This window comes from Zonotrichia albicollis, chromosome 6 (assembly GCF_047830755.1).
Source record: "Zonotrichia albicollis isolate bZonAlb1 chromosome 6, bZonAlb1.hap1, whole genome shotgun sequence".
NCBI lineage: Eukaryota > Metazoa > Chordata > Aves > Passeriformes > Passerellidae > Zonotrichia > Zonotrichia albicollis.
In genome coordinates this window covers 46,601,596-46,621,007 of record NC_133824.1, presented here as the reverse complement: position 1 = coordinate 46,621,007, position 19,412 = coordinate 46,601,596, and the positions used below count along the sequence as shown (strand labels likewise).

At 40.6% G+C, this 19,412-nt stretch overlaps 1 protein-coding gene and 1 long non-coding RNA gene across 6 annotated transcripts in view; one reads left to right on the top strand and one right to left on the bottom strand.

Moving 5' to 3' along the window:
- Positions 1–13,848, bottom strand: part of AMPD3 (adenosine monophosphate deaminase 3) — a 38,069-nt gene extending 24,221 nt beyond the window's left edge. For 3 of the 5 annotated variants that reach the window (XM_074543438.1, XM_074543437.1, XM_074543439.1), the window contains exons 1-6: positions 13,251–13,605; positions 10,333–10,558; positions 7,698–7,893; positions 7,136–7,301; positions 4,887–5,106; positions 2,325–2,454 (exon numbers count right to left, since the gene is read on the bottom strand). In XM_074543438.1, the coding sequence (XP_074399539.1) occupies positions 2,325–2,454; positions 4,887–5,106; positions 7,136–7,301; positions 7,698–7,893; positions 10,333–10,558; positions 13,251–13,272 (960 nt within the window). In that variant the 5' untranslated portion in view covers positions 13,273–13,605. The other 2 variants (XM_074543436.1, XM_074543435.1) reach the window with 2 other exon arrangements.
- LOC113460203 (uncharacterized) overlaps positions 12,625–19,412 on the top strand; it is a 31,975-nt gene continuing 25,187 nt past the window's right edge. The window contains exons 1-2 of the long non-coding RNA XR_003381976.2: positions 12,625–12,849; positions 14,797–14,871. This is a non-coding gene — a long non-coding RNA (uncharacterized LOC113460203). The remainder of the gene's footprint in view (positions 12,850–14,796; positions 14,872–19,412) is intronic.

Here is a 19,412-nt window from a genome sequence, read left to right as displayed (position 1 = left end):
CTTAGTAAAGGGCAATTTTCCAGGTCCAGCTTGCAAAACTATGCAAAACATATCTTGGGCTGCATTTCAGTTAAGTTCAATATGCAAGATATAAACATGCATATCCCTTATTTAAGATGAGCCTTGTCTTGGGTTTTAAGAATAGATGATCTCACTGGAGGAAAACTCCTATTAAATCAGGAAAAAAGTGGGGAAGGGGGCAGGAGGCAGGGGAAAACCAGTAATGGTTGGTTGTCATACTAGCAATTGATCCTGGGCAGCCTTCTACTGCACCTTTCTAAATGCAGCAGTACATGTTCACTGACTGACCTTGCCACTCCATTCATATCTGTTCTAATTTTGGCATTTTCCAGCCATTACTTTGGCTCTTTCATATAAGCAGATTGTACCAGGACCTCCACACTTGTGTCTGGGGGAGGTGATACACAACTTCACCACCAGCCTTTGGGAAGGTGAATCCTGTTCCTTCCTTTCCTTGTGAGCAGTAAGCACTTAGGATTGACTTAACAGAGAGACATCTTGAAAACAGAAGCTGAGAAGTGTGGCTTTCAAATGTTTCACTGCTGATACTGTTATTAACAAGGAAGCACTCCAGGGAAGTTACAGTTCCAAACATTACTGAGGTTAGCAAAACACAGGGAAAAAAGAAGATCATCTGGGGGCTTACAAGAATTGTGTCTACAATCCAGTTTACTTTCTGGAAAAGTACTACTTGTGAGCTTGCTTCACAAAAATACTTTAGGCAAGATGAACTGTGTGCAGCAGGAATTTCTCAAGCAGTACCTGGCAGTAGGAATGGTCTTTGGCACAGCAGAGCAGGCTGGTTCCTGCTCTCTGGAACGTGCTCATTGCCAGAGGGGAAGCAACACGCATTTTGGGCTTTTGAGCAATATGAATCCTTTTGTAGAGTGGCTTATTCAACAGCAGATAATTAAAAAATAATTAAGATATGCCCAGAGACATTGAACATTTGCTTCTAGATCAAAAGCTGAACTTAGCAAGTACAATCCTGTTAATTACAACTTATCACTAATCAAACTGATTGTGGTAGTCACCTAATCCACACCTCTGCATGTCTCAGTCACCATGTGTTTTATTATTAAAGTCTCTGTCAGCTACTGAAGTGTTTTCTCTCAATGTGGCACGTAGCAAATGTCTTTCCAGGGTTATGCAAGAAAACTGTCAGGCTGGGAGCTGAGTCTCTGCCACCTGAGTGAATTAGCTGACAGATCTCCCATCCATACATTTAACAGTTAGAAGGGTGAAATCCATTAGAACTTACCTGACAACTCATCTGCTTCCACGCTTGTGATGGACCCTGGGACAGTTTATTACCACAACATTAGCCAGCAAACACACTGAGCATTATAGGGAAAAGCCAAGAGGACTTTTTGATGAGCTAGTGCTAACAAGAAGGATTGGTAAACCGTGAAGATGCAAAATAGAGAATTACCTCTTCCAGTTGTGTAGAGAAACAATGCAAAATGGACCCAAAGTGGTTAAAACCACCAGCAACAATTGTGAAGAAATTTCGCCTATCAAAATGAAGCAGTAACTCCAGTAACTTCCTCTCCATTTCAGGAAAGGGAAGCAGCCTAACACTGTTGCTTCCATGCTTTGAAGGGAATGCAGCTCCCTTGGGTGTCAGGAAATATGTCAGGAAATTAAATCAGCTCCTTGATTCCTCTACCTGTCTCCTAATTATAGCCCAGTGTATCTCAGAGGGAGCCAAGACTACAACTCAGATAATCTTTTTACTTAATATACCAGAGACTTTTTTTACCAGATACTGATGGCAGCATGAACCCTCAGTTTAGTTTCTGTGGGAGGTCTCTTGACATGTATTTAAACATCTATTTTCAATATGAAATTAAATTATCATCTAAAATCTATACAGCTGTTCCTACTACAGTCTAGTAGGACGTACCTACATGAAAGCAGAAAAATGCACTTGAATGTCTTCTGAGTTCATTAAAATTAATTAAACCTCCATAAGGATATTTTTATTCATAATCCAAGTGAGCTTCATTTGCTTAACTCTGTTTCACTCTTTTAAAGCAATCTACACACAATTAAGCCCTTTTGATTCTGAATAAGTAAACAAATTAGTTTAGCATAATCCAATTAACTCACGCACATTCAAGTTCATTTTCCTGGAGAGCTCCCATGTAGAAAAACATTAACATTCTTAAAATAACTTAATTCAGTTGAGTGGTATGCACACACTACTTTGTGCATGTCATCTACACCTCCCATAAGAAAAGCAAAACTGCTGGAACTCCTACTAAAACCAGTGTCATGCCTTTAATCCTTGTCACACTTACCTTTCTCACATTATAAAAGTCTCGATGGGGATTACTCTTCAGTTCTTTAAATTCCGACATCTCATTTAACATCTCGTGTAAGCTAAATTTAGATTCTAAAAAGTTAAGCCTCCGATGACAATATGTTTTTCTGTAAAAGCAAACACAAAAATGAACTGTAACTTAAAACTAGTTGTATTTCAAATTCATAAAGAACATAAGAGTTTCCACAGTAAAAACAAAGTTGGGGTGTTTTATGAGGTCCAAGACAGATCCATTCTTTTTATCCTACTGGTTAACAAAAATGTAAGCAAATTTCAGACCAAAGTTATTAGTGAGATCTCTAACAGAACTCTACATAACCATGTTATGTCCTTCAACTTGTCCAAGTATTCATCACTATACCTGTACATAAACTGCAGTCCTTTTAGTAATAATGATCAAAGCATGAAACCTATAATCAAATGGATGTCAATTGCAACTTCTCTAAAATGGTACCTCCAACAGAACAATCTTCTCATGTATAACAGAAACCACTTGTCATCCAGCCTTACTCATTATGAATTTTTTTTAATCTTCCAAATTTATTTGCTTTTTCAATTTAATGTGAGAAGCCAAGATAAGATCCAATATGCTTTCATCTTTCATGTCTTGAGAACATGTATGTTGCATAGAAATACTTTTTTCCAAAATAATTTCTTGTGCCCTTTATAGAAAATATGCTTTTTTGTTCCTGCTTGCCTACTCAGAGCTCCATCTTCACTTTCATCTTCTGTCATGTTTCTCCTTCTATTTTTAACCAATGACATGGTTTTTCTCTTCACCATCTGTCAATTCTTATTGACTCCACAATATTTTGGTAGCACTGTTAATGTAATAGCCTTCTTTTTCCTGCATTATTGTTGCCGATCTCTCCTCAATAGAACACAAATCCCATTATAGTTTTGGAAGTCTGTTTCAAACCCAGTCTCACAGAACCCAATACTAATCAACATCTGTTTGTCTATGCAGAAAGTCTGTTAAGTCATACTGTTGTCCTAAAGAGCACAAGCCTGAGGAGTAGGGGTGAGATTTCATCACTTTACCAGCAGCAAAGATTAAAGAACAATGGTTCGTGATCTCTGAGCAGCCCCACATGCAATGGGCATAAATGACAGGAAAGCACTTGCTGCAAACAGGTAAACAATACCAAAAGAAGAGCTTCTGCAACAGGATTGTGGGAAAGACCTTTTTCTTTTGGGTTGTGCTTTATTAGAGAATGTGGACAAGCCTGCAAAAGCTTACTCTGAATTAGAGAAAGGAGCAGGTGAGTGACCTACATTCACCACAGTGCTGAGTGTTCTAACTTGTCCTACTACAGCCCCTCTTACTTAGGGCTTGCTGTTACAACCGTGAGGTCTAAGGCTTCCATGCAAACTGCAGAAGGGCCTTCAGCATGACTCTTGTTTCTGGTTTTTCTCTTCATTCTTTTATCTTCATTGTCTGTCTGGGAATGTAACACCCTGTAACTGGAATGTATTTGCCCATTGCTCTGTAACCAAAGCCTGGCACTGATTTGGGGCTGATAAGGCTGGCAGAAGCACAGGAGCTGGCTCATGAGAAAAGGCTTAGGGAATGGGCCGGGCTTGTTCTGCCACTGTCACTGCACGAAGCAGACAGACTGACAGACAGGGGAAAGAATGCACCAGGTGGGGGCTAACTGGCCGCAGTGTCAGTGATGATCTCTCCCAGACAAAGGATCAGCAATGCAGTGCTGGCACACAGGGCAAATAGCTCAGAACAGTTCAGGTTCCTGCTCAGTTCCATCCTAGAGTGGATTCTTTTCCTTTCCTGGTGTTGAGGCCATGAGGGATGTGCTGTTTCCAATGCTCAGCCAGGAAGTAAACTTAAAACTGGATGCACATGCTTTCATCATGCACTAGGCAAGGACATTGCTTTGTCATAAGTGTCACTGACTAAAACTCTACTATAGTTGTTGCATTTCTAGTTTTTACAGACTTCACAGGAATTTGGCGCTTCTGGGAAATTTTGGAGTTATTTTGATTGTGCATACATAGGTCAGTTTTGCAGCATTGGAGAGTTAATTAACATCTGGAACAAATCAGACAATATTTATGTTGCTGATGTGTATGCTCTACATATGCGGGGTTTCTCTTCAAGCAGCTAGAGCAGAACAGACATGAAGGAATTTAGGACAACTGTTTAAAAACCTCAGGTTTTGCATAGGCCAAACCAAAATTAAATTTAAAAAAAAATAATTCAAGTTTCAGTTCCCATGCTTCAAGAAGTTTGGGTCAGATTTGACTTGAATGGAAACACTTGACCAATTTCTTGATGTTTTTCTGTTAACCCCTTTTTTGCCATGGTTGATGCTAAGAAACCAAAGAAATGAAAGGCAGCCATAGGTGGCATTGTACTTTTTCCTTTTAAGATTTTTCATTGTGCATTAATGCTTGAGAAAGGCAAAACAAAACATTACTATAGAATGGGTATGCTGAGGAATTAAATGTCACAGAAGTGAGAAGTACTAAGCCACAGGTAAGCAGCAGCCTGAAGGGGCAGAGTAACAAAAGAGGAACATACGTGGGGCCATCTGCAATTAGAGCAAGAACGTGGCTCAGGTCAAGGGTGTAGGTCTGCAGGTCAGGATATGGCAAACTCCGAGGCTCATTGAGCTCCATCATCTCTTTGCTGTCATAAACAAAGGGAATGCCACCTTTCAGCTTGATAACATAATCCAAATTGTCTGGAGCATCATCCAGATTATAAGGATCTTCATTTTCTTCTGGGGGTGAATGGAAATCTGAAAACAAATTTACATTCTAGTTAGAAGAAATAACTTACACAAAAAGCAAAAGAACTACAGAAAGAACTTACTGCTTCTGTAAAGCTTAATTTCTAACAGATCTCAGTATATTAAAATCACATTCAGTTACTATAAAAATCTGCTGTTACAACAAAGCTTTTCTCTGACAGGCTTTACTTGCAGCCCCTCTCTAAAGGGGCCTACCTTAATTCAGATGTTATATGTTATTAGAGTTCTCTGAACCAATGCATGCAGATTTAATGCTATTCTTTATTAATGTGTGTTGGAATGAGTTTGAAAATGAGTTGGCAGAAATATTTAAATTAGGATGGTTGAAGTACAGTTGAGATTATTGAACAATAAAGTAGTTGATGCCTTCAGACCCACATTCATTATTTTCTTTTCACATTCTGACTCACTGTAGCAATTCTGGAAGTTTGTATTTAAGCATAGAATCAGTTGGGTTTGTTGTGTTTTGATTGGAGTTTTTTAGTTTGTGGGGGTTGGTTTGTTTATATGTGGTTTTCTCAGGTGAGTGTTTTGTTTGAGGTTTTTTTAAGAATTTAATAGAATCAAGAAGCATAAAAGCCAAAAATTGTACAACACAAACCCAGTTTATCTCTTGGCCTTCTGATCATAAATAAAAATCACAAAGTACCAGAAGCACAATTACATTTGTTAAGTACAGTTTTGTAAAGCCTTTAAAAATTTCACACACACTTCAAGGAGATTTAACTAGTGTGAACAAACATTGTTCATAACAGGAATGACAATCATCACTTCTTTTACAACATCCTATTAAAGCAACCAGCACAAAGTGTCCTGACTGCATTCATATCAACTGAACTATATTCTTTGGCTCAGTCTTAAGGAGTTTCTTCTTTTACCTGTTCAGTTAAGCCACCACAGAAAAGCAATTACCAGTCCTTTTATTCATCTAGATCACCTGATGTTATCACAGTATGTTATAAACTGATACCATCCTTATCTCTAATATTCATAACTATCTAGCTCAAACTTCTGCTAATTAAGACATTGTGTAACAAGATTTCATTTTTTGTGTTGCAAGTTTAAAATCATAACTGTAAGAAAGTTATTAACCTAATAATAACTTGGAAATATCTCCCTGGCAGCTGTTCCAAAATATCTTCCCTGTCTTGAATATTCAGTATACTGTCCTCTTTACACTCTTCCTGGAAAACAAACACTTGAAAACATCTTTAGTCACCCTCTTTCAACCACTAAGCCAGTAATTGATTTAAAATGTCACTTCAACACTGAAAATCAGTTGTCAGCACCATGGACACATCTACAGTGGCCCATCTGTACAGACCAAAGGTTGCTCCTCACAGCCTAATCCAGAAATGAGCAGTGCAAACAGTTTAATGCACAAGCAAAGCTTTCAAGACACAACCCACCTAAGAGACAAAAATAATTTGTGACACACATAGTGGGGGAATATGTTCAACCTAATAAGCCTCGTTGAGAGATCAGTTTATTTACCCAGGCAGAATGCCCACCAAATATGACTCTACAGCTTCCAGTCTTGACCTGGCAAGTGTAGCCTGCCTGTGAAATTCCTGACTCAGGGCTTGCTAACTGCCATGTCTGTATCATGCTTCAATTTATGATGTAGATGAGCTCATCACCCCTTTTAGTTCCATATGCCAAGATGAGGAGGAATGACTTCACTTTAAACCACAGCCATACAAGCTTTTTCCTGAGGGAGCATAAGTATGCTACTTAACATCCCATTTGCTTAGGAAATAAAGTAATCAATAACAGTCTAGTCTTGGTTTTTAGGTTTTGACAGCTTCAAAGTTCCAAATTAGGTACAGGATTTATAACTTAGGCTTGTTAGTGATTCTCCACTCAATAATGGAATAAATTACAAAGACAGTCAGAAGCTATCATCACAAAAATACAACTTTCCTTTACTACAGTATTGCATGGATTTAATTCTGTATTTTAAAATAATGTTTGAATTTCTAAGAACATAATTGAATATTTTTAAAAGGGTATTCACCTGGGTACACCTCATCTTCAACCTTCCATTTTTGATCCCTCATGCTGCACAGGTACTGAGATGTTGTTCTCGGGAAGCGATGGTAGGCAAGGCGTGAGTACTTCTCTCGGATGAGCAGAGCTTTCACCAGGCTCTTGGCAGCTTGTTCATAGTCATCCACTGTAACCTGGAAGGAAAACCTGGATAAATACTGGGAAAAATAGCAGTTCTAGCATAGAAGCGTGTGGGGCTTGACCATAAGGATCTTGCCCAAGGTGTCAGTAAGCCAGTGACAGAAGCAGAATCCAAACACAATATACAAAACACAGACAAATGTTTTTATTCTACTGTATATTACCTATTTATTGAACATCTGATTATGTTTTGATCAAATCTATTATTAAAAAGAGTATAAAACAACCTGACCTTAACTTCTAACTGTCTAACAAATCCCTGTATTCAGAAAGCAATTTAGATTTTGTTGCAGAGAGCCATCATATTGGCATTTTACACTTGATGTACATATATGGGAGCTTTTTTACACCCTCTAGATACAGAAAGTGAGAAAACAATAGTTTCTTACCCCTGCACAGTAGTCCCCACTAATTGAAACTCTCTGGAATTCTGGTACATCGTATGGCACTTGGACTGGCACAAAAGCACTTGGAAGAACTGGCGTTGCAGGAGACAGGACTGGTTTGGCCGGTGGTGCTTTCCATTCCTGAGGTGGAATTTGTAATGACAAAGACTGGGATCTAATCATCTTGAAACTTTTCTTCCTAAGAATTCATGGTATAAAACATAAAATAAGCCATGGTATAAAACACTTAATACACTGGAAAACTGATTGCAGCAAAATCACCCCCTAGGAAATTTTACTAATGAAAAATACTGATTTTTTCATACCACAGAAAAAACACTGCTCAGAAAGTACTTGTGCTTTAACCTTCTTTGTATTGACATTTCACATAATCTACACCAGACACAAGTTGCATTTACCCTCTACATGAGTCCAATATGCCACAATTTATTTACAATCACTCTAAGATACCCTAAGGTTTTTGTTTCACTTCTCACAACTTCAGTTTCAGCAGAAGTGACTGTGCAGAAGGAAAAGGTGATCACTGTGCTCTCTTCAGTAAGGGTCAATTCTTACAGACTGACAGCATCAGAACTCATGAAGGATCAGACAGAAACAAGTCAATGCTACATATGGAAATTGTTCTAAGTTATCATGCTCTTACACACACTTCCCATTCTTCCCAAAACTTGCAAGACCTAAAGCTCATCTAGTTGTCAGACAAGAGTAGGCAACAAAATTTCATATACAGTCATTCAGTTCAACTCTTAAGGAAAAGGAGGAGCATCTATTTATTCCTTAGGCAGTGTTTGATGACACTTGAGCAGAAGGCTGATGTGGTTATCAGAGTGATACCACAGCATGGCTTTGATACACAAGTCCATTCCTCCCTTCAGGTGGAACTCACATAAATTTAAAAATGCTGCCTTTTCTCATGAAAGCTGTGATAGATGTGCCCCTCAGATAAACCAGCTAAAAAAGAACGCTGTGTTTTCCAATGAAGTAATTGGAATATCTCTGAAGATGGAATTAATTTTCCTTACTCAGTTTAAATGTGCTCATGTGTATTTTAAATATTCATATAATATATAAATAGTATGTTATAAACTACCTGTGATAACCATTTCTTTTGCACTGAAATAGTCCCTACTTTTCCAAGTTAGATACCAAAACCTTAAAATGTTAGTAAGAATCACTAACAAAGAAAAAGGAACACTGGAACATTCTCTAAAGCTTAATATTACTTCCGGGGTATTCCTAAGAATAAGAACATGCAGTGCTGGTAGAATTAACACCCAAATTTCATCCATCTGCAGCCACCTTGGAAATCAGCATCAGTTTTGAAAGGCAGTGTTTGATCAACTGAAACTGGAAACAGCACAAGCTGTACTTGTGTCACTGTCCCTTCAGTCCTGCAGGACAGGGATGAACACTTGTTCTGTTCCTGCATGTAAACAAAATACCTATAATACCTCTTCCTACAGTTAAACCTGTACAAAACCTGAGTTTGTTTCCGTGAGACAAATTTTCCAAATTAAAAATGAAACAGACTACTTCAGGAGGAAATATATACCAAACATTTGTTTGACTGGAAACATCTGGTTTTCCCTTCTGTGCCTGTTTATGTCTATGAACATGCCAACTGGGAAATCCACTTGCACAATTCCAAACCCAAAGTCTTAGCTTGTATCATCAGTGAGTCATACCTTAATTTAACTAAATTGACTCTTCTCCCTTCTGTTCCAGAAACATGATTCCAAGTGTTGCCCAACTGTCTTTCTGCAGCTAACCAGGTACATGTGTTTAGCTATCACTTTCAAATGCTTTCTTGCCTGCCTGCTTTTTGAAGAGTCTGTACACGTCCAGCCCATTTGGTGTCAGGCTGCTGCTGAGCTCATGTGACTCCAGAAACAGCCCAGCAGTCCTGTGAAGCAAGACACTGGAACAGGCTGACATCAGGGGAAGGCAGCCTCTCTTACAGAATAAAAAAAAAACACCTCAAACTCACAAACAAGCAAGTTTGCCTTCATTAAAGCCATGGGTAAACCAAAGGTAGAATGCAATTTTTTTTTTGTTTAATGTGCACTTTTGTGGCTGACAGTGGTTAGATTTTTATCTCTGTGAGTAAAGAAAACCTACAAATAACCTCATTATGCCAATACCACTTTTCACCTTACCCCTTGATCTTAAATATAAATTCTTTGCTTTCATCTATTTTTGCAGAGACTAAAGGAAGTATCATGCCACTGTCATTTTCTCTGTGTTAAAATTTTCTGTTTCTCTTAATGAAACTAGAAAAAGAGGAGGCAGTGTTTCTTTTTCTGACTCTTCTTACATTAAAGATTCCTAGGGTTTTGTTCATTTCTACCCAGCTATGCTCTTTATTAAATTTGCATGAGCAATATCTGTGCTATTGCTGGGAACAGAGCTGAGACAACCTGACCACTCCAAGCTCCCTGGGGCCCATCTGATACCTCCTTCACAGGACAGAAGGACATCCCAGGGGGGTCCTGGTGCCTGCTGCTGACCTTTCTCCTGGAGCAGTAAGAGGCAGAATGCTGTTTGCCAGGTATTGCAATACTAACTCAAACTCATTTCAAAAACTCTTTTCAATGAAGAAAGCAACTACAGAACAAACCTTTTAGCTGTTTCCACAGACTGCTGTTCTGCCAGCTCCTTCTGCAGCTCCCTCTCCTTGGCCTCCTTCTGCCCAATAGGGCAGTCTTCAGGCACGGTGAAGAGTGACAAGGCATCCTTGCTGTCTTCTTCTCGCAGGACTTTGGCAAACACCTTCTCTGCCAGGAGCCGCACCTGCTCATCCACCTCGGAAATGTTCAGCTTGGGAAACTGCCGGGGCATCTCGCCTGAGAGGAGCACAGGTGAGAAAGTTAGGGGTACAGCATGAGGGATGAGGAAGATGGGCAAGAGATTGGGGGTTTTTCCATGGTATGCCTATCAAAATTCCGAGCTTGGAGCAAAATCAGAAGAAAGTAGAACAGCTCTGCAGAATTTAAACTAGCATGCAGTACACAAGAACCACAAAGCAGCTCTGCTTTTGGAGCCATGCTAATTTGTGCATCAGGAACCTTGTGGTATACCCACAAAAATTTCTAAGCAATTTATGTAGAGATTTACCAGGAGATTCCACTTACTTGAAGAGTCAAACAGACACTTATTTGTGACACAATGGATACTCAGCTGTGTGTCCTTGCACCGAACCTGGAAATCACATTCACTCAGTTGCTTGCCTTCTTCCTTGCTCAGTGACTTCAAGCCAACAGGCAAGTTAGAAAAGAAGGTTGTACATTTCCACCTCTCCCCATCCCTTGCACAAATCAGAAAGTCACAGAACTGCTGGGAAGTGGAATAGTTGTACAACAAGAACAAAGGTACTACAGTTAACTTGGTGACTCTTTTTTCCATTTGTAGTAGTTCATATCACATTTTTGAATGCATGTGGCATGCACATAGGTCATGGACTTCCATTTCTACTTGGCATTTAAATATTACTTTTCAAAAAGAATAGGTTTTATGTTTTAAAATTTTAAGTAGCTAGGCTTTCATCATAAAATATTTCCGTTTTATGCTAGCATCACTACTAAAATGCCATCTTTATTGTTTCTTCTGTAGTCTCCTGGCTTTACTTTTATCCCATTTTCATACAATCCAGAATGTGCATTTAGCACAAATGGAAGCATTCCAGAGAGGAAAAAACACAGTGCTGATAAGCTACAGACCAGCATTATTTGTTGTGTACTATAAAGCTTTCTGAATGCCTTCAGTATGATGGAGTTTATAACAAATAAGATTAAATTCTTATTACATAAGTTAAAAATAGCTGCGAACATGTCACAGCAAATGGATCCAAGCACTGCCAGAATGTGAAGTCTGGGTCCAAAATTGGCATTTCAGAATTTCTAACCATTTTTTGGTTAGAAAAATGCAAGTGTATTTTGTGAGACAGCTTTAATTTAAATAACGACATACCCTGGAAGCATGGAGCGTGGCAGTTTTTTATCTCTCCAGGCACAACTTATCAGGGCCCCCATTACAATTTTTCTGTAGGCATGCTGCAGGTTTCAAGTGTTGATATGTGATCCTGTTGGTTTCAGCCTAAAAGACTCTAATTAATGTCCACCGGTTTTCACAGTTGCTTTGAGAACATTTTTGCTTTTATTCTAAAAGCAAATGTAGTATGAAAAGGTGGCAAGAATTAAATTGGACCATAACACAGCAATTTAGTGGTCCCCTACATTACTTTGCATTCTTATTTTATAAGAACCCATACACATCCCCAAAGAAAAGCATCTCTGTTTTTAAAGAGCTGTGGATCTGACTGTGTTGTTTTCTGCACAGGAGAGTATTTGTTTTGCAATTAGTATTTGTCTTTGTAAAGTCTTTGTAAAAGCAAGTATAACTACATAGGAAATTTAAAGATACATATATTTTTAGCTGAATAATTCAGTGACAATGCACTACCATATCTTAGTAGCATCAGAACTTAGGTTTGGTTTCTCAATATCAACCGCCAAGGAAGTCATGGGAGTCTGTCTCCTGACCTCACTGAACACAGTTGTCAGCAGCAGAGCCTGCTACACATGCAGCTGCCAGCAGCAAGAGCCTTTTGGGCTGCTTCAGCCAGGGAAAAACTCCCTTTATGCTTACTTAACTACAGTAAGAGTGCTAACAATACTAGTACAATGTGAAATAATGAGTTTTTGACTGAGCAGAAAATGCTGAGCAATTTCCTAGTTTAAATGAGCTTTTTCCTAGAGAATTGTGATCACAAACAGAAATGCAGTAAGAAACACGCTGCCTGAGAAACAACACTGTGTTTTAAATCCTTACAATATGGTAGTGAAGAGACAGAGAGTATAGATGGAAGTACAATCCTCTACTGACACCAAAGTTTTTTTTCTTTCTTACAGAACCCAAGCTCATGCTCTCCAGTCGAGCATAAGATGCTAAGACACAGAATACTTTGAAATGTACATTCACCCACATCACTGCTAGCTCATGGCACTGAAACGAGGCAAATAAACCTAAAACGGTCATGAGGCACCTCAAGCAATACTTGTGTGAGCTGTGCCATCCTGAAGTGGAAGAGGCTTTTGTATCCAGTATCCTTCTATTGAACTGCTGTCCTTTGCCCAAGGTGAGCAACAACTAGATATTGTTATGGGATGGGAAATGACATAAATGCCACCCAGTAAATGCTCTTTTCCTAAAAATCTCGATCTAATAGAAAGGTTGGTTGCTCATTAGGTCTGCACCTATACAGAAGAAAAGAAAGCTTGAAACATGCTGCAGTAAAAAAAATATTAATAGATAGAATGATTACTTAAAAAGCAATTATCGATCAGGCATTTAACGGCCTAGAACCTATACCAAACACATGCCAGAGCCGCCTCCGAGCCCCGCGGGCACCGCCGCATCCCAGCACCGCGAGCAGGTGCGGCCGGGCCCGCGGGCGCTGCCGCCGCAGGAGCCCCACACGGCTCCAGCCCAAGGTCACCGCCAGCGCCCCGGGCCAGCCCGGCACGGCGCGGCACTTACCGAGCGCCCCCGGGAGAGCCATGCTGGGCAGGGCCGGGCCGCCGCCGGCCGGAGCCACCGGAGGAGGAGGCGGCGGCGGGGGAGGAGCCGCTCCCGCCAGCTGCCGCCGCTCCCCGCTGCCGCATCCACCCGCGGGCCGCCCGGTACCGCAGTGCCGCGCCGCCCGTGCCCGGCCCTTTATGGCCCGCGGGCGGAGGAGCCCGCTCGCCGCGCCCCCGGCCCCGCCGGGCCGCCCAGCTGCCCCCGCGGCGGCTGCATCGCGGCCGGGGGGCGCAGCCCGCGGGGCGGGGGGGCTGCCCCGGCCTGTCCTGCCCCGGCCGGCCCCGCCCCGGCGCGGGGGGCGAGCGGCGGGCAGGGCGCCCTGTCCGTACCTCTGTGAGCGCCGCCGCTGTCGCTCCGGGCGCCGGCTGCACTTGTGGCGGGGCACGGGCGGCGCCTCCCCCAGGGGGCCGCGGCCTCAGCGGCTGCCAGAGCAGCTGGATAGTGTGGCCCCTTCCCCTTCCCCTTCGGCGGCTTGAAGGCAGAAGTCGCGCTGTCACATGGCCCCCAGCCGGCGCGACAGGCAGGCAGGCAGGGAAGGAGGGGCAGGAGCTCAGCCCCACCTGGATTCGCCTCAGCGGTGCCGTCTTCCCGAGCGCCTGTTTCAAAACTCCTCCAAAAGCACTTTAATGTAGAGAACTTGGGTTCGAGACCAGAAAGTCGTGAGGCCAGTGCAGAATGACAGCCGGTAAGTTTGCTGGCGATGTGTCCCAGTCAGAAGTGTTTTCAACAGCGTCTGCCCTTCAGTGTAGCAACGCGGTCCAGGTGCTCATCTATATTAAAAAATAAACAAACAAAACCCCAAGAAATTTTCCGGGTACATAGGCCAAAGTAAATAATTGAAGCTCAAACCCAGCGTGACTCAGCAGGAATGAGGATATTAATATGTAAAATAATTTGACCTTATTTTGAGAGATTCTGGGCCCTGAAGCTGAAAGTTCTAGGGACGTTTTTTGTGACTTTGGGTTGCAATACTTGGAGACTAACCTGAAAACATTTAGATATAAAAGTATCTTTACCATGCAGGAAAGCACTGGGAATGCAGTGAGTGAAGGTAGTTGGTGTAAAAAGACAAGCAGAGTTAAAGATAGAGGTCCCAAAACTGAGGGATCAGGTAGTTCTGTGTCCCTCCAGCTTGGTAGGCATAGAAATGCTCCATGCGTAAACCTCAGGGGATTTTGGCTTTGGAAACTCCTTTACTTCACACAGCTAGTGAAGAAATGAAGTAAAAAGAAAGGAGTTTTCCATCCCAAAAGTCTTGAGTTGCAAAGAAGAGCGGATATTTTGATTCTTAGACAAGTGGCAGCCCCTTCTTCTTGGTGTGGTCATAAAAAAGGGTAAGAATTATGGCCACAGCTGTTGTATGAGACACATAGCAATTCAAAGCATTCAAAAATGAGTCAGCCGTAATAATAAACGAAATATTTAAAAACAATACTACAAAAATAGGCATTGTTTCTCAGCATGGAAAAAGGACTTATGCTGCATGTACGTGCTTTTCCCACAGTAACTGTGGATGTCTTCATCAGCTGCTGCTGGCAACACCCTGAAAAAATATCTGCCACCCAGGAAACCACATATTGTAAGTGTCTGTACCTGTGACTCACAGCTGCCCTGCCCATTTGAGATGTGAGTAAAGCACACCTGTTGCTGCTGGCCATTCAATACACCCCTTAATTCCTGATCTGTTAGTTCTGCTTCTTTCCTTTCTCCCAGCCAGGTGTCTGAACTTGCTCAAACTGCTATCAGGGCAGTTTGTCTGGAAGGTTAAGCTTGGTGTCCATCATATCATTATTCTGCCCTGCCTGCTGGATTCAGGTGTCCCACAGCCTTTTGGTTTTCTGTCCTCAGCTTGGCACATCAGCCTTGCCTCTGCACTTGATTTAATCTCTTCTGTGGGATGCAAGAGCTTGGCAGAGTTCTGTCTCATGCTGACTTTGTGCCAACCGCAGTGAAAAAATAACGGTTTGAGAGATAACAGTTTCTCAGCTTTCTTACACACAAATGGGCAGCTCCATGTGCCCCCAGTGAAGAGAGAGAACGTTGCAGTGTGAGCTCACATGTTGGCAAAGCTAGAAAGGAGAACTTAAAATGCATTAGCAAAGAAAAGGCTTCTCGGAGCGCTGAAGTACAAATCCCTAAGTGTATAGGATACAGGGCACTTGTTGTAGGTGACCATGAGTATTTAAATGAGCTTCCCTTTTGTAGTAAATTGGAAAACTTCAAAAGCAAACTGAGATCATAGCTGAGTAAATGCATCTACAGTAATTGAGGCATTAAGAAAATACTATTGCAAGATCTCTAATAAGAGCAGGGTGGATTGTAAGGGTAGGGTAATGGCAGCAAATTAACAAGAAAATACTTCAAGTGCTCTCATATTTTGCAGAAACAATTACTATGGTCAATTACCTAAGAGCAAACATTTGACTGGTGGGTCCAGTTTCCTGTCCAGTCTCTGCTCTCCTAATGAACAGTTCACATGCATCCTTGAGGAATGGCAGTAACACTGAGCTGACGGTGAAATAGACACAGATGTTGTTGTTTGTACTCTTCCATTGGCACCTACAAAACCTCAACCACTAAACCTTAGAACGCCTCAGTGATGCCACTCAGCACCTTGTCTGCCCCATGAGGAGCCTGTCTGCCAGCCCTGTTTGTAGGTAGGCTGTACTTTTACACACCACATGCTGAAGGTAGTGCAAGTGTCTCCAGAGTTATTTTAAATGTTGGGATTCCCACTGTAAAATGTCAGTACTTTCTGAAGCCACCTGGGTGTTGGTTCCCTTCTGTTGTGCAGCAAGCACTGGTTCTCTCAGGTAAATTTTGCACTTTGTAAAAATGTGCTTATTTTAGTCTTTTAAATCTTGCTATACAAGAAAAAGTTATCCACGACTTTTTACCAAGTTACAGCTGATCACATTTATTTTTATTATTTTTTAAAATATGTATTTCTAGTATGCCTTCAACTTACTTTTAGTCCTGCTTTAGAGACTATTTTGGTGACAGTAATACATTCATGATTATTTCAGTGCACATGGTATTTTCTCTTCTGCAGTCTGTCTATTTTAACAAGAGGAAATGCAGTAAAAGTTTTAAATGTCAACATTTACAGAGGAATGGAACAAAATAATAAACTTCCCCTGAATTTACATCTGTATTATTAACATTTATTTTTAGAAACAGACAAGTCTTGTCTGGGAGATGATTACTGCTGGAATGCATATTCATCAAAATGGTCTCTCATTTTCACTTGTAATTGTTTCAGCAGTTGTAGGAGAGACTGCTTTCATTTGAGCAGTGTCTTAAAAGCTAAAGGAGTTTGAATTCATTTTGTAAATAGATTCATACAACTGCCTGTGGTATTGATAACAACAAAACACTAATGGATCAAATGAAATATTTCACTCTATAAAGTACCCATTAGTGGCACCCAAGTGATATTAGATCTACTGCTTGTTTTTCTGATCTTCAATCAGTTCAGTTAATGATATGCTTGGCACACATGCATTTACTTACTGAAGACTTACTGATATTCCAACAGAAAAAAAACCCTCACAGTTAAAAGAAGTTATCTCCAAAAGCTGCAGGGGAGGTTTTTGCCAAATGTGAAATGCAGTTGAATTGTGTTATCAATGTAAAGGAAGAATTATTCCTTTTTTAAACCAAATAATATAGAAAATTTTACTAATTCATAAACTGAGAAAATTGCTCCACTGAATGATTGAATGATACAAAGCCAATCATGTCTGTCAGTTTCATGAAGTCAGTAAATCAAAAAGCATCATATTTCTTATCCACTGGTTTTCTAAAAGCCTGCAGAAATGAATTTGGTATATGAGTATTTAGTCCTGTAATTGAATTAGAGCAGCTAAGAACTCTTGGTACAGACGTTTTGGTCTTTCTCAGTATTGAGTTAAGGAAGAATTTGTAAATCTAGAAGTATGTCTCCTACTCTAAATAAAAACAACAAATTTCTTGTGTTTTGGAGATTGTTCAAGGCCATCCCAGAAAGTGGGATGTGAGATGAGAACTAAGAGGAGAAATTTTGATTAGACCAAGCTTTTCTATAAACTCCATCTTCAGTAATTGGAATATGTACATACAAGATACTACTAGGCTTATATAAAATGCAAAATGTTTTTTAAATGATTCGTAGTGACATTAGAACTGAGATTTCTAGGTGTGGAATCCACTTCCTGGGGGGTTTTCAGCCAAGTGACATTCTCCCTTCTGAAAGGATCCCTGTGAGTATAACTGTCCTGTAGTATAATTATTATAAGGTAAAACACACAGAGTATGCAAACATAAACCAGTTTGTTTAAAACAGAAATGGAAGTGAGAACCACAGAAATTGCAAAAGGATGTGACTGTTCAGCCACTGCTTTAAAAATAAACTGGGAAAGTACCTAATAATTAGTGCAGTCCTAATAATTAGAGTCTGAAGCAACATAAAAGAAGTTTTCTGTCAGTTTATAAATAAAATACACTGTAATACTTTGTTGCACAAGAAAGGTTTACAAGGAAGATGGGACTCTGATATGTTTGGAATGGTAAGTCATCATGTGGATGTTTGGAAAGATTTCTTTCCAGCCACTTGGCAAATTCTTTGCTGGCATCTGCTAACTGCCTTTGGCACAACAGCTGTGTAAAATGCTGGTTTAAAACCAGTTTGTCTCAAACCTGCTTAGCTTGGACTTTGCAAGTAGTTACCCCAGATGGAAGTCTGCCTTTCTCTGACTGTATACATAATTTATCTGAAATTCTGGAGCTGTTCAAAGAAGGAGAGATCTGAATGCAGGAGATAAACCTGTATGTGTAGCTGAGTGACCTTAAATCTGATTTATAAAACAGGATTTTCTGAAAGTTGCATTTCAAATCTATGTCTACTACATTTCAATGTAGTAGAAATTGTTTTTAAGCACAACTCTGATGTACAATGCCCTTTTACTCAACTTTGTTTTAAGAGGAATTTTATTTGCTCGGAATGCACATAAAATAAAATATTCAGCAAGCAACACTCTAATAAATTAGACACTGACAGTGCATGATAAATAATAAAACAGTGTAATTACAGCTCACAGAGGAGAACTCTGTGGTCTATTTTGGGGACCCCTAAAATAAAAATATTCTGAATCAGGTGATTTCTGTAAAAATCAGTACAGAAATCTCACCTGTATGTTTAGAATTAGTTTACCTATTATGTTTGTAGAGAAATGCAAACAGTTAAGTGCTACTCAGTTCTGCATTTGTATTATTATTGACCATTAAATTTTCTGTAATCATTTGTGATAAAGGTTTGCATCTGCGTTCTTTGGCCCTCACATTGGAAGTTTCCTTCCCCAAGAACAGGTGTCTGTGGGATGCAGATGGAGCACGTAACTGCCCAGGAACTGGGAAATGCAAGATAGGGTTCAAACATGACTTCACACAAAGGCCACATATCCTTAAATAAACTCTGGGCTAAGTGTTGTTGAACTTTTGTCCTTACATAAACTCCAGGCAAGGTGCTGCTGAACCGTAGCTTTCCCTGTCCCCAAATTATCCCCCATCCTCTCTTTGTTTTGCAAGTGTATTTTCCAAATCTCTCCTTTCCCAAGTGTCAGTGAAACTCTGCAACCTCCAACCTGAGTTCATTTGTACGTGGGGATTCCTAGTGACCACTTACAGCCCAAATAAACTTTCTCTGTGTTCCTTGCCTAGTGCTAAGCAAGCAGAGTTGGCAAGAAGTCCAACAGAAAAATTTCTCATTCTCCTGTAGAAACTTAAACTTCCACTGGGAGTGGGAAGTGTTTTGTCCAATCTGCCTGTGTAAAATCGCTGTGGCCAGGCCTGTGTTGTATTTATGTTTTCACTGTTTGCATGGTCAGATGTTGGAATGGGAGGTCAGATGTTGGATGGGCTTCCCAGGGAGGTGATGGAATCACCTGGAGGTGTTCCAGGTGGGTCTGGGTGATGTGGCTGTGTGGCTTCGGGGTTACAGGGCAGTGCTGGCGTCATGGGGCACCGGATGATCCCGAAGGTCTCTTCCAAACTTGATGCTTCCATGATTCCATATGAAAAACTACTTCAAAACCTCCTGTCTTCTTTCCATAAAGCCCACCTAACCTATCAGCTATGGGAATC